Source organism: Myotis lucifugus, unplaced genomic scaffold (assembly GCF_000147115.1).
Source record: "Myotis lucifugus unplaced genomic scaffold, Myoluc2.0 scaffold_0, whole genome shotgun sequence".
Lineage (NCBI taxonomy): Eukaryota > Metazoa > Chordata > Mammalia > Chiroptera > Vespertilionidae > Myotis > Myotis lucifugus.
The window spans coordinates 51911880-51924856 of NW_005871048.1; the positions used below are offsets into that span (position 1 = coordinate 51911880).

Here is a 12977-nt window from a genome sequence, read left to right on the forward strand (position 1 = left end):
GGGAGAAAACATAAAAGCAACGGGAAGCAACTGAGAAGCTCCAAAGGCAGAAGCATCACAGCCAAGAGGCTGAAAACCTAAGTTTCCTAGCAAGGAAGGAGGCATAATTTACATGATTTAACATGAAATAAAAGACAGTCATTTTATTGACCCTAAAAAATGGAAGCATTTCCACAGTTGAAATGGAACAATTCCTATAAGTCCAACATTGTTTGTTTTTTATGAGAATAAGACATTGTATTATAGGGATTTTTTGTAATTGTCTTAGACACATAATAGAATTTCTTCAGGAGCAACCTTGGTATAAAATAGTTCAAGACTTCTACAAATGAAAGTAAGTAAAAATGTCATGGCACAACTCAGCCTAAAGGTGCAAGGGACCCGGCAGGGCTGCCGCATAGCTGGGGGGGAGGTCACTTCTGCTTCCCATCCAGGAAGTGTCACCATCTTTCCTCCCCTTCCACCACTGACTTGTCCTGAGAACTTTCACAAGAGCCAAAAAACTGGCTCTGAAAATGGGGCCCATTTGAGAACTTGAGGAATGGCTCCGCCATTCTGCTCTTGGCAGAACAGCACACGTGGAGCTGGCACAGCCTTGGTGGTCAGGGCGCTCCTGTAACATGGACCCTGATCCTTCTGCCTGATTCCTTTTTTAGAAATCATATACCGTGGTCCATACGTGAAATCAGAGACTCTGAAAATGTTTACAAAAGCTTTGTAGTATAGGAAAAATGCTTGTTCTAGATATTGAATTGTCAAAATGCTGAATGTAAAGGTTGTATATACTGTGTGTCCTCAATCATGTTACAAAGTAGAGAGAGAGAGAGAGCATGAACCGGAAGTGAATGTGCAGGACTAAGTGCAATGGTTATCTCTGTGTGTTTCTATCTTTCTCTTGATTGTTTTCTCTGTATAATTCGGGTTCCCACACTTCAGTCCTCACAAAATGTCTCCCAATGGTATGAGTGTCTCTGACCAAGTGTTCCAGCTGCTGCTTTGGGTCCTCAGCCCTAGTGTGACTTTGGGGGGAGAGGATGCAGAGTCATGAAGCCCAAGGATGAATGGGGACATCGTCACAAATCCTCCATTTTACCTCAAGACTCAGGAGAAAATCACTGTTATATTAATTCTTCCTCAGAAATGCTGAAGAACTGCAAAGTGGAGGCTTCATTTGGAATCTGATTCAAACACGAAGATTAAATTAAACTATGACATTTATGACACAATTGGGATTGGAACTCTGAATATATAGTGATATAAGATCGTTGTCAATTTTTTAGATGTAATAGTTTTGTGGTTATATTAAAAAACAAAGAATCTGTATCTTTTCGAGATGCATACTGAAGTATTTACAGGTTGGAATTTGCTTCAAAATGCTATGGGGGTAGAGCATAAGTTGATAATTGTTGAAGTTGGGTGAATGGGACACAGAGGGCCTTTACTTTTGTATGTTTAAAATTTTCCATTTTTTAAAAAGGAGCTAGAGCAGTGGTTCTCAACCTTCTGGCCCTTTAAATATAGTTCCTCATGTTGTGACCCAACCATAAAATTATTTTCGTTGCTACTTCATAACTGTAATGTTGCTACTGTTATGAATCGTAATGTAAATATCTGATATGCAGTATGGTCTTAGGCGACCCCTGTGAAAGGTCTTTCGACCGCCAAAGGGGTCGCGACCCACAGGTTGAGAACCACTGAGCTAGAGGGAAAACAGAAAAATTGTGTTAAAGAAAGTTATTTCCCAGTACAGGTGACCTTGAAAGCCAGGGCAGGGGGAAGAATGACAATCAGGAAAGCTAATCAGAAAGTGAGAAGCATCTGTGATCAGGGTGACCTCTAAAAATAACTCTGCACATGTAGACTGTAGGTGAGCAATAATGTCAGTGGCTTCCTGGACAGACATGCCCTCCCCTCAGGAAGAGGTGGCACTGTCCCTCACTATAGGTCTCTCTGTCCCTTCCCAGTTGGTCCGTGGGGAACTGGAGTACCTGCAGCAGGACGTGTGGTGGAGGGACACAGAGCCGAGTGGTCCAGTGCACGCAACGAGCCCATTACAGAGCAGAGCGGGTCTCGGCCAGCCTGTGCCCACAGCCTGTCCCTGCCAGCCGACAGGCCTGCCGCCCCCAGAGCTGCCCGCCCACTTGGAGTGCTGGGCCCTGGGCAGAGGTACCTTGGGCAGGGTTGATATGGGGGTGGTGGCAGCAGGGCCCCTCTTATGCAACACAGAGCTGGGTTTTCACCAGGCCTTGCAGGACCTGTGGCCTAAGCCCCCCCCCTCCCCACCCCCCCAGCAAGGTCTGAGCATTCCTTGCTGGGATCTGAGGCTTACTCTCCCTATGCAGTGCTCTCAAACCTGCGGGAAGGGATGGAGGAAGAGGACCGTGGCCTGTAAGAGCACCAACCCCTCAGCCAGAGCACAGCTGCTGCCTGACGCCCTCTGCAGCTCAGAGCCCAAGCCCAGGACTCACGAAGCCTGTCCACTTAAGCGCTGCTACAAGCACAAGAAGCTGCAGTGGCTTGTGTCTGCCTGGTCCCAGGTAGGTGCGCCTGGTCTCAGATAGATGCACCTGGTCCAGACAGAAGAAGGTTGACCAACTCTCCCCTTGGGGCCATATTTCTTCATCTGGTTTCACTGCTTCCCTCTCCTCCCCCCTTCCCTCTCCTCCCCCCTGCTCCAACTCTGCACCCCCATTCAGGCCACCATCTGGGCTTCAGCCAACATTAAGGGACTCCATTCCTAGACATGTCCTTTAGTTTCCGTGGGTGTTGTGGAAACACAGACAGACAGACCGAGTATAATTTGTGGGCATCCAGGTGGGCAGTCCTCCTCCTGAATATTTAACAGTGTCCTTAAGCAGTGCATCCACAAGGTCATCACACAGTTGGTGCTAAGATGAGGATGAGTGGGTGAATGGGGTACAAGTGAGAGAGTAGGGGACATTCATCATGCTCACAGTGAGGTCATGGGGACCCACTTAACCCCAGAACAGCTGCAGCCATTTCCCAGGAAAGGCTTACACAACACAGAGCCAGAGGAGAGTGGGTTACCGTGGGAAAGTTAGAGGACCCGGACTGTTTTCAGAGACCAGTGTCCATGGGCAGTTCTTATATCAGAGAAGACACTGCTTGTGTTGGGTTTGCTGGAATCAAAGCCTTGTGCTGCTGAAGTCCAGAAGCCCCCTTATTTGCATTATTTGGGGACTGTCCTGGCCCTACTATGCTGGGGCTAACAGAAGTTTGGAGTGCTGAAGGCTTTATGACTAGCTTTGGCCCAATTGAGGGCTGGGACAGCCTGTGAGGGCGCAGACAGAGCTGCTGCCTCTGCCCAGCACAGCCTCCCACACTAGGGAGAGTGCATTGGGACAGGTGTGGGGGCTGCCTGAGGGGCATGCCAGGGCTCCTTAATCGTGCTGTGGTGTGTGTCAACTCAGAGGTGGTGTCAATAAACCCCGGAAGGACACCAGAAAGCTAACATGGGCAGAATGACAGTAGCACCCCACCACGTGGAAACCCGTGGGAACGGGCATTGAGAGACCTCCTCCTTAATCCCAGAGCTGTCTGTCTGCATTTCCACAGCACCTGTGAAAGGAAAGCCCCTAGATCCTGACCCCAAGTGCCTCTGGGACAGACAGAGTCTCCTCCTAGCCCACACCTGGACTGATGCCTTCATCAGGGTGGGGCATGAATCAATAAAAGGGTGGCTGTGCCAACCAGGGCTTTTAATCCCATTCAGACACTGTTTCAGTTTGCTACTGAAAAGTAAAAACACGGTCATTCACTGAAGCAAATGCCATGGTTAAGGGAGAACTCCGATTCTCTCACCTGGGACACAAGAATGTCGGCATCTCCTGGGACTGAGCCATACTCCTTAGGAGGCTGAGTGCATTGGAGGGAAGTGACTGGGGCTGTATAATCTGTGGGTGTCCAGGTGGGTAGTCCTCCCCCTGAACATTTAACACACACACACACATACAGAGAGAGAGAGAGAGAGAGGGGAGGGGGGGGCAGTGCCTCTCTTCGGCATAGCCACAGGAGGCAACTGAGTAGTCTCCAAGTTCTGCCTCCATTTTGGCATCAGGACACCCACAAAGCACACCTGTAAGCCACACCTGAACTCAAAGAGTGTGAAGCCAGAACCTAGACAGGTAAGGCCAACCAGGCTCCTCGTATGCAACCTGCAGACACTGCAGAGTAGATGGAATCACCCAGAAGGCTCAGCATCACCCACTCCTCTACCGCAGGCCAGCAACTTCAGACTCTGGGATCACTCTCCCGAGACCCTCCGAGCCCGGCCAGCCCTCTGGTACAACAGTGTGCCTTGGGCTTTTGTGTCCTCCCTGCACAACCTGCAGTTGCTGCCTCTGCCTAGCCCGCTGGTTTGCCCAGGACCCATTCTGCACGTGCCAAGTATCCCACAGCAGTGACAGCTCAGGCTTGGAACACCCCTCCATGGGGAACAAGTGGACTTGCTCCTGTGCACTTGCTGTCTTCATGGGGAGCACTGGGCTTTCTGGGGAAAATTTTTGAGCCCTGGGTTTCTTCTGCCTGCCCCTGCTTTAGGGTCCAGCTTCACACTGCAGTCAGTGTTAACCCATGGATCTCTGTGGTTCACCTCATGTCCTGTGAATTAAATTTCAGTGCACTCTAATATCAGTTACAGCTCAACATTTTGATTTCCCAGTGAAATGATTACTTCAGAATTACTCCTTCCATAGTTTTGATTGCCTTGCTCCTACTTATGCCCCCAAACTCTAGGCCACTGTGGTCTTAAGATATTCCTTAAAAAAAATAAAAAGTTTCTTGATTTTTAGAGAGAGAGGAAAGGAGAAGAGAGAAACATCAATGTGAGAGGGATACATCAATTGATTGCCTCCTGCTCACCCCCTACCCGTTACTGAGCCTACAACCTAGGCATGTGCCCTGACTGGGAATCGAACCAATGACTTTTCGTTGCTCAGGTCAATGCCCCACCAACTGAGCCACACTGGCCAGAGCCCACCTTTTTTAGTGATAGAATCAGTAATGCCTTTGAAATGCCAATAAAGTTCATTGAATGTTTACACTCCTGTAAAACTTCAAGCTGATATAATCAGGAGATGGTTTGACTCAATTATTTTGTAAGAGACAGCCGCCACAGAAGAAATATTTTTCATTCACATCTTTTGTTTACTTTTATTTTTAGTGCTCTGTTACATGTGAAAGGGGAACACAGAAACGATTCTTAAGATGTGCTGAAAAGTACATTTCTGGGAAGTACCGGGAGCTGACCTCAAAGAAGTGCTTGCATTTGCCGCAGCCTGACCTGGAGCTGGAACGTGCCTGCGCCCAGTTCCCCTGCCCCAAGCACCCCTTGTTTGCTGCCACAGGCCCCCCGCGGGCCACCTGGTTTGCCTCGCCCTGGTCTCAGGTAGGGGCCCTGCTTCCCACCTTGGCAGCTGGCTCAGGCGGGGCGTTTCTCAGAGGGTATCAAAGCCTACTAAGCAGCTCCTGACCTTCTCTCCATGGTGTGTGCAGGTGCCTGTGTTTCTTGGTGCCTGTGGCTTTCTGAAGAGGGTGCTCTACAAAAGCTGCAGAATCTTTTAGGGCACGTGTTCTTTGTTCTTAACAGTCACCCAATTAAGCATTGGAAAATGTCATGTTTTGGGTAAACGGTAGGCAGAATTCCCAGAGGTGAGTGAATGAGGAAGAAATTGGGAATGAGTAGGTGGTTGTGAGATTATACTAGGTTTATTACAAATTAAGTGAGAATAGGGGTCAAGACAGCCTGGAATGTTGTGTCCTGCCTGGGACTTCAGACTCGGGCAGCCCAGACCCAGAGAGGTACGCAGGGTGCTCTTGGGGCCTTTGGTATGCCCAGCTCCTTGCCCCTACCACACTCCCTTCACATCTAAGGAGAATTCTGCTATTATTCTTGTTAACTCACCCTCCTTCCTCAACCTGTTTTCTGCCTAGGGCTCCTGGCAGCCCTCACACTGCTGAGCTCTGTCCCTTTTCTGCCTGTAGTTCTGCTCCTCTGCCCTTAGTTTTGGATTCCTCCATGTCCCATGGCCACGCCCTCACTCCTCTGGCTCCTGCTGCTATTTCTGTCTCAGCTCTGTGGAGTTGACCCTCACCAGTGGGGTTCCAGGGGCTGACCCTGCCTAACCCATCCCAGCTGGCCAAACCTGGGGCACCTGCACTACTTGCTTCTTCCCAGGAGGGGGCGCTTTGCTTTTTTTCAGTCACTGCAGGGAGGGGAAGGGAACATATTTTTGTCTTTCTAATCTGTTGACCAGTGGGCCAGCCTTCTTTGCAGAGTGGAGGGCCCATCTCTGACTTTGTCCTTTCCAAAGAGATGAAGGTGGAGGAAGAGTGATGTAGTGTGCAGTGGTGACCAGCCTGTGTGTGCCCCTGTGCCAGACCCATCTTGTAGAGGGTCCTCAAAATCATAGTCTCACACCCTGGGAGCACTCTTGGATTCTCTGCTGAGAGCCTCAGTGCCATGGGCAGCAATAAAGGCAGTAACAAGGACGAACACCTGCTCGGAGCCATGCTCCTCCCACCGCTGGCACTGTGCTAGGCATTGTGGGACTCCGAACTCATTTGTCTCTCCCAGCGGCACTATGAGGGAGGTAACACTATCACCCCCATTTTACAGACGAACAAATTGAGGCATAGAGACTCTGGTCAATTTCAGCTCACAGTCACCATGTACCTCTCCATGGTCCTGACAGCTCAGCTTGGTCCCGGAGACACCTACTCTATCTCACCTCCACTCTGGGCAGCAGAACACAGACCTGGTCAGAACCCATGGTCCTCATGGGCACATGGCAGAATGTAGGCTTTTAAAAGGCAAATGATGTCATGCATGACCACAAACTTGTGGTTTTCCACCTTATAATCACCTTGGTCCTTGACCAGGATGTCAGAACCCTATCATGTAACATTTCCACCAACACATCCAAGTTCAAATCCTAAATTTATCAGAAGCACAGGAGTGTTGCACCACCAAATTGTCACAACACATGTATGTACTCAGGGCCCCCAAGCTGGGCCTTCGATGACTCTAGCAGCTGATCCCAAATAGCACTGGGCTGGTGTCTGTCTTTTGTCACTTCCAAAGGAACTTCCACGGGTCTTTGTCTTTCTCCAAAAATATTTCTCAGAATATCTACTCAATGCCTGGTGCCATAGAAACGACCCAGCTGGCAGCGTTATCACAGCTTTCCCTGCCCCCACAGTTGTTCTTGCCTGAACAGTGTCTGCTTGTCCTATCTGCCCATTTGCCCACTCACTCACTCATCATGCCAAACTCTCCCTGAGAGCCTGCACTGGACACTGAATGGGGATGGCTGTGAGCTCTTAGCATAACTCATCCATCCCACTATTAGTTGGGGTAACATCCAGGTAATGTGCCCTACACCCCAAGTTCACCGAGGGGAAAGCTCTGGGGTCCTGTACGGGAAGGAAACATGGAGAGAAAGTAGACTCTGGAGGGGAGACCCCTCTCGTGGTGAATCATGCTCTGTCCACCCTCCAGCCCAGTGACCGGCAGAGATCAAGGCTGCCCACTTGAACATGAGCTGCTAGAAAACAGATATGGTCACAAAGCAACCATTAAGAGTGATGTTTGCCCAGAGATAGCTTTGTAACCGATGTTATACTAAGTGTTTTATATGTGCATTTTATACAATTGTATGTGTGTATATACATTCATACATTATATGTATGCATGTATAGAAGCTCTCTCTTTCTCTCTCTCTCTCTCTCTCTCTCTCTCTCTCTCTCTCTCTCTCTCTCTCTTTCTCTCCATATATATATATATCTTGGACCTACCAGGGCACCTAGCCCATACTAAGTATTTGGGGGGAATGTTTGCTGAATGTAAGAATTTTAAAGAAAAAACAAATTCAATGAGTGAGTCAGGGCAGCCACTTCTCATCCTTATTTAAAGATCTTTCTCTCCCAGCACAGTCAAACCACATACTTTTCTCAGGGTTTTTGTTTACATTGTCCATTGACATTGTGTGCTCTATTGAGAGACCCATGTGTAGGGGTATAATCTTTAAAATCCAAAGACAATGCTCGCTTGCCAACCACCTATTTCCCCCTGCTTCTATGACTAGATTTAAAACAAACAACCATCTCACATGGCTGGTGTATGACAGGCGCGAGCGCGTGTGTGTGTGTGTGTGTGTGTGTGTGTGTGTGTGTGTAGAGAGAGAGAGAGAGAGAGAGAGAGAGAGAATGTGGCCAGACAAGTTCATTAAGAATTATCTGTGGTTTACTTCAGAGTCACACTTCTGTGTCCCCATCCCCACAGAAACCAGTAACTAAGTTTGATTTGTGTAAAAATTTTGTTAAGGATTGAGAATTCCTGCTATTGATTTGAGTGGGAAACTCAAATGAACAAATGTGACAGAGCAAAAATCACACATAATTATTGTCTTTAAGTCCAAAAGAAATATTTATCAGAACCAATTTAATCTATCATAGAATCTATTTTAATATTATCTAAATTTTTACTAGAATAAAATCAGTTCAAAACCCCCTCTAAATGATGTCCCCCTCCCAGCCATTGTGTCAGAGCTCTGGCTGTGTCTCTATGAGCCCAGATTTGACTATTTATCAGCCAGCTTCTTACAAAATCGTAATATCCCAGCCTGGCCACTGCCCCTCCTCTGCTTCCTCGGCCATAACTCCTGGCCCCAGGCTCTGAGTTCTGCAGAAGCAACCATTCCCTCAGTCCTTGGGGAGGAAGAGGTACACCTTCCATAGACCTTTCATACTGACCTTGGCTTATGTTCCAGCTCCACTGTGGTTCTCGTTGTCTTCAAACTTGATAGATTTTTCATTTAGAAATGTATGAACTCCTCTCCAAAAGATATCCAAATTAGAAATAGTTTAATTTAAATTATTGGGGCAAGGGACATTTGAAGTGTACTATTTTTAAGTATTCCCTGCTTTAAATCCACAAAAAAGTATCAATAACTACAAACGTTTCCCTTTAATTTTCTTCTGAGTGCACAGTCTGTCCAACAAGATGAAGCAGTAGATGGACTAAGGAGTGGAATTGAGTTGTTCCTTTTTTTAATTTTTTATTTATTGTCTAAAGTTGTACATATGTCTTGAGTTGTTTCTTGGGCAGGTGTATGCTTACTCTGTCCCTAGAGAATTGTGAGTGGAGACAAATAGAGGTGTTTCCCCAAGATTGTTGTCTCTCTGTTAGTAGGGAAACTGGATCCTGAAACAGGTTCCCCACCCTTTACCTGGCAGGCCACTCTGCTCAATTTGGAGACTTATAGGCAAATTTACAAAGAGGGGAGCAACAGTCATTAGTATTTAATTTAAACCGAAACAAAAAGGCTAAAACATGTCTGTAATAGCTTTTACCAGTCTGAAATACTCAGCCTGTTTGTCTAATAAGTCACTTTTATCATATCCTGCCTAGCATTTATCCAATGTGATTCATCTGTTATCTTCTGAGATTTTAACTTCTTGGGAGTGATAACTCTTACGGCTGTGTTTGCCATAAGCCCTTGTAGCCAGAACTCTGGGACTCAGACTGTGGGAAATTGTCAGGCTGTGATGTATGGCCAGTGCCTGGCTGAACTTTGCCCCCAGACAGGTTTATTCTTATAACAGTATAAAGATTGTGGTTCTATTGATTTCTGTTTATTTAAATGGCTTTGCTTTTCATCAAACTTAATGGCTTGTCGCCTGGCAGGACTGATTTAAATTATTTGGGTCATTTGGGCTTAGGGTGGTTCACATTCTAATTTGGTCTGGGAATGGCTTCAGTGGGAACACCTGTTGGACTGTCTGTCTGGCTGAAGGACGACAGTGACTGCTAAGGCCACACACAAAAGTTTCAGGCCTTTGAAGGGATGACTTGTTAAAACATCTGACAAATATGGACTCTATGGACCACTGTTCTTAAATTTAGATATAACTGAAGTCAGTCCGGAAAAGAGAATGGCTGATGCAATTCTGTCATCTCGAGCAGTGGCCGGACCTAGATAGAGCACCTGCAGCATCTTGGTTAGATATGCAGTGTCAACCGGTGACTATTGGTGTCCATTCAATACCCACGTGAATCCGCAATTTGGAGTGCAGAGAAGAAGGAAACTCTATTCAGTGCAAACAGCTCAGTTGTGATACAGTCTAGAGTTTGAGTTGCTTTCTTTTGGACAGATGGATTGCCGCAGTTTGGGGTTCCCCTGTCTTTCTGAGCAACCCTCTCCTGATTTCTTGCCTGCAGTAGATCTCAGATGACCCTGTCATATATTCTGTGTGTGTGCATCCAGCCAGCTAGTGGAAGATGCTCTAGTCATGCCATTGCATTCTCTAGCTCTGCTGTGCCATATACACCTTAAGGAACAGGGCCTCGGTGTCAAAGAACATTGCCCTTGGGAGGATGTAAATGCCATCACAAAATGAACCCAGGAAGCTGGTGTTGCCACTTCCAGGCATCCAGAGTCTGTGAACTTGGGGTGGAGAAGGGTCTTAGTGTTATCAAGCCTCTGTGGGAGTTGGCTTCTCGAGAGTACCAGAAAGATGGCTTTGTGGTGGCATCCATAAAGGGCACTGATTCCTTCATGCCAGACCCATAGCCTGGATAGGTTCAGGGAAAGATGCTGTATCCCCAGATGTGTACCAGTTTCCTGTGTCCATCAGCCCATGGATGACTTAAGAACATTATAACTTCTGGGCACTTCTCCTCTCTGTCCATACCTGAGATTAATCCAAAATCTAGTCAGCCACCCACCATCATAGAGAGAGAGACACCTTGAGGAGTCTGGGTGGAGGGGGATGCTTGGAAGAGGAGAGCACCCTGAGAACTGAGCAGCCCTGGATGACTGACATGCATGTGTTTCTCACAGTGCACAGCTAGCTGTGGGGGTGGCGTGCAGACCAGGTCCGTGCAGTGCCTGGCAGGGGGCCGGCCAGCCGTGGGCTGCTTCATTCACCAGAAGCCCGAAGCCTCCCTGGCCTGCAACACTCACTTCTGCCCCATCGCAAAGAAGAAAGGTGAGTGCTGGGAGCCCCTAGGCTTGACCTTGGCATGTTGGAGGGGGCTGTCAAGTTTCTGGAGCCATTCCTTAGAGATCCTGAGGAAGTTGGGGTGCCACTGGTTAGAGAGCCCTAGAGTTCAGTTCTTGTCTCTGATACACCTTTTCTCTTTTCATCCACTCGCCAGTTTTCCCATGAAACAGTCCTCATTTCTCACACCTCCCTAGACATGACATCTATGGTGGTTAATTTTAAGTGTAGCTTTAAGAAAGCATGATGTCTTTTCCTATATCAGTGCTATCCTCCTTATTCTTCAGGGACAAGTTACACAAAGGCCACCTTCTTCATCTTAAACTCCATCTCTGTGCACAGAGCCTCCAATGCCTTTGCAGAGATCAACAGTCTGTCTCTGGAGGCTTCTCAGAGAGGAAATGGAGCTGGGGAGAGCAAGTGGGTTAGCTCGATCAGAAAATTAATGGTTGAACTCCATCCACAGAGTGCCTGTGTCTCGGGTGGATGAGTGGTTGAGTGGGTGGGATTAACACAAAAAGAAGAAAGTTCAGTTTTGCTTGGACCTTCTAAGAAGGGCCTTATAAAAAGAGCAGGTTACACGTGGCCCAATTTGACCTGAAGAGCTGCTATCCCTCAGCAGCTTCAAGACAATGACAAATTCACCTTGATTTGCCAGCGGAGTTACTAGCTTTTAGCAGTGGACATGGCGTGGGGACATGGACTAAGGGGCGTTTGCTCGTTTCTAGATGCCGTCTGCAGAGACCACCTGCACTGGTGCTCCCTGGTGCCCCAGCACGGGATGTGCAGCCACCAGTTCTACGGCCAGCAGTGCTGCGAGACTTGCTCCAAATCCAACCTGTGAGGGTGGGGCCCCCTCCCAGGGCCAGGGAAATGTCTGTTTTCAGCACCAACGAACTGTCCAGTTCACATGGGAAAGCATCCAAAGAAGATGGAAACTGGAAGAAAAACTGTTAGCTGTTAGGCTCTTTGTGCACCAGCGTGCACATGTGGGGGTGTGTGGGGTCACCTGTGCACACACAAGCATATAGAGTCATGCTGGGTTGACACCTGGAGGAGGCAGCAGGGCTTGCTCTGCCGAACGGGAGCAGTGCTCCCTGCATGTGTATTTCAGCTAAATCAAGTCTGAAAGACAGTGGAGCTGAACTTGCTAAATGCTAATAAATGTTTGGTGCTTTGTAAAAAGAAGAAAGGCCACGAAATTAGGAACAAGTACAAAATTCTGCTGCTAAGTGTGCCGGCCTTCCTCCCACCTCGGGGTCCCCTCCAGAGGTTAGGAGTAACCAGCTTCTGACCAGGACAAGCAGGCGGCCTGGACAGATCCTGGCTGTGTTCCCAGGGCCCCGCTTCATGCCCTAGCAACAGAGTTTCTCTTTGCAAGGACTTGGTGCTGTGACAAGAGCTGGTATTGTCTCTAAGGGGCACCTGCCTGCCCCGAGAGGTGGGACTCAGTCCTGCTTTCAGAGTTTGCCTCTGGAAACAGGAAAAATGAAATTCCTGCTAAGGTGCTGTATCTCTTACAGACTCGGGTGCTGGGGGAGAGGATTTTATATCTTAGGTTTTCTCTTTCGCAGTTATTTACAAGTGAGTGTCTCTATTTAAACTGTTTCTTAGTGCTTTTCGTTTTTAGATGACAGAATTACAGGTAATACCATGATTAGCGAATTGTTGGCTGCACCACAACCCTGCTGTCCTAGGAAGAGGTGTGGGTGGTTCTTCTCCAATGGATATGCCAACACGATAACCTTAGAAATCAGGTTTCATTTTTGTGCGTTGTGGGTTTTTAAACTGTTTTTCCATGAATGTTGGCTGTGTTTGTGAGGCCCATTCAGAGAGAAGGCACTAATTTCTCGGTGGGAAGCTGCCCCGCAGGCCCCAGCATCATCTGTCAGTGCGGGTGCTGCTGTCATTCTCCCTTCCCGCCACGCAGCTGTGTTCAGAATGGGCATCTGGAT

General features: G+C 47.9%; 1 protein-coding gene across 1 annotated transcript in view; it reads left to right on the top strand.

The window, feature by feature from the left end:
* ADAMTS16 (ADAM metallopeptidase with thrombospondin type 1 motif 16) overlaps positions 1–11866 on the top strand; it is a 112092-nt gene extending 100226 nt beyond the window's left edge. Inside the window, exons 18-22 of the mRNA XM_006081570.3 lie at positions 1965–2166; positions 2343–2537; positions 5183–5407; positions 10863–11010; positions 11751–11866. Of these exons, the coding sequence (XP_006081632.1) occupies positions 1965–2166; positions 2343–2537; positions 5183–5407; positions 10863–11010; positions 11751–11866 (886 nt within the window). The remainder of the gene's footprint in view (positions 1–1964; positions 2167–2342; positions 2538–5182; positions 5408–10862; positions 11011–11750) is intronic.
* Positions 11867–12977: the final 1111 nt, after the last annotated feature.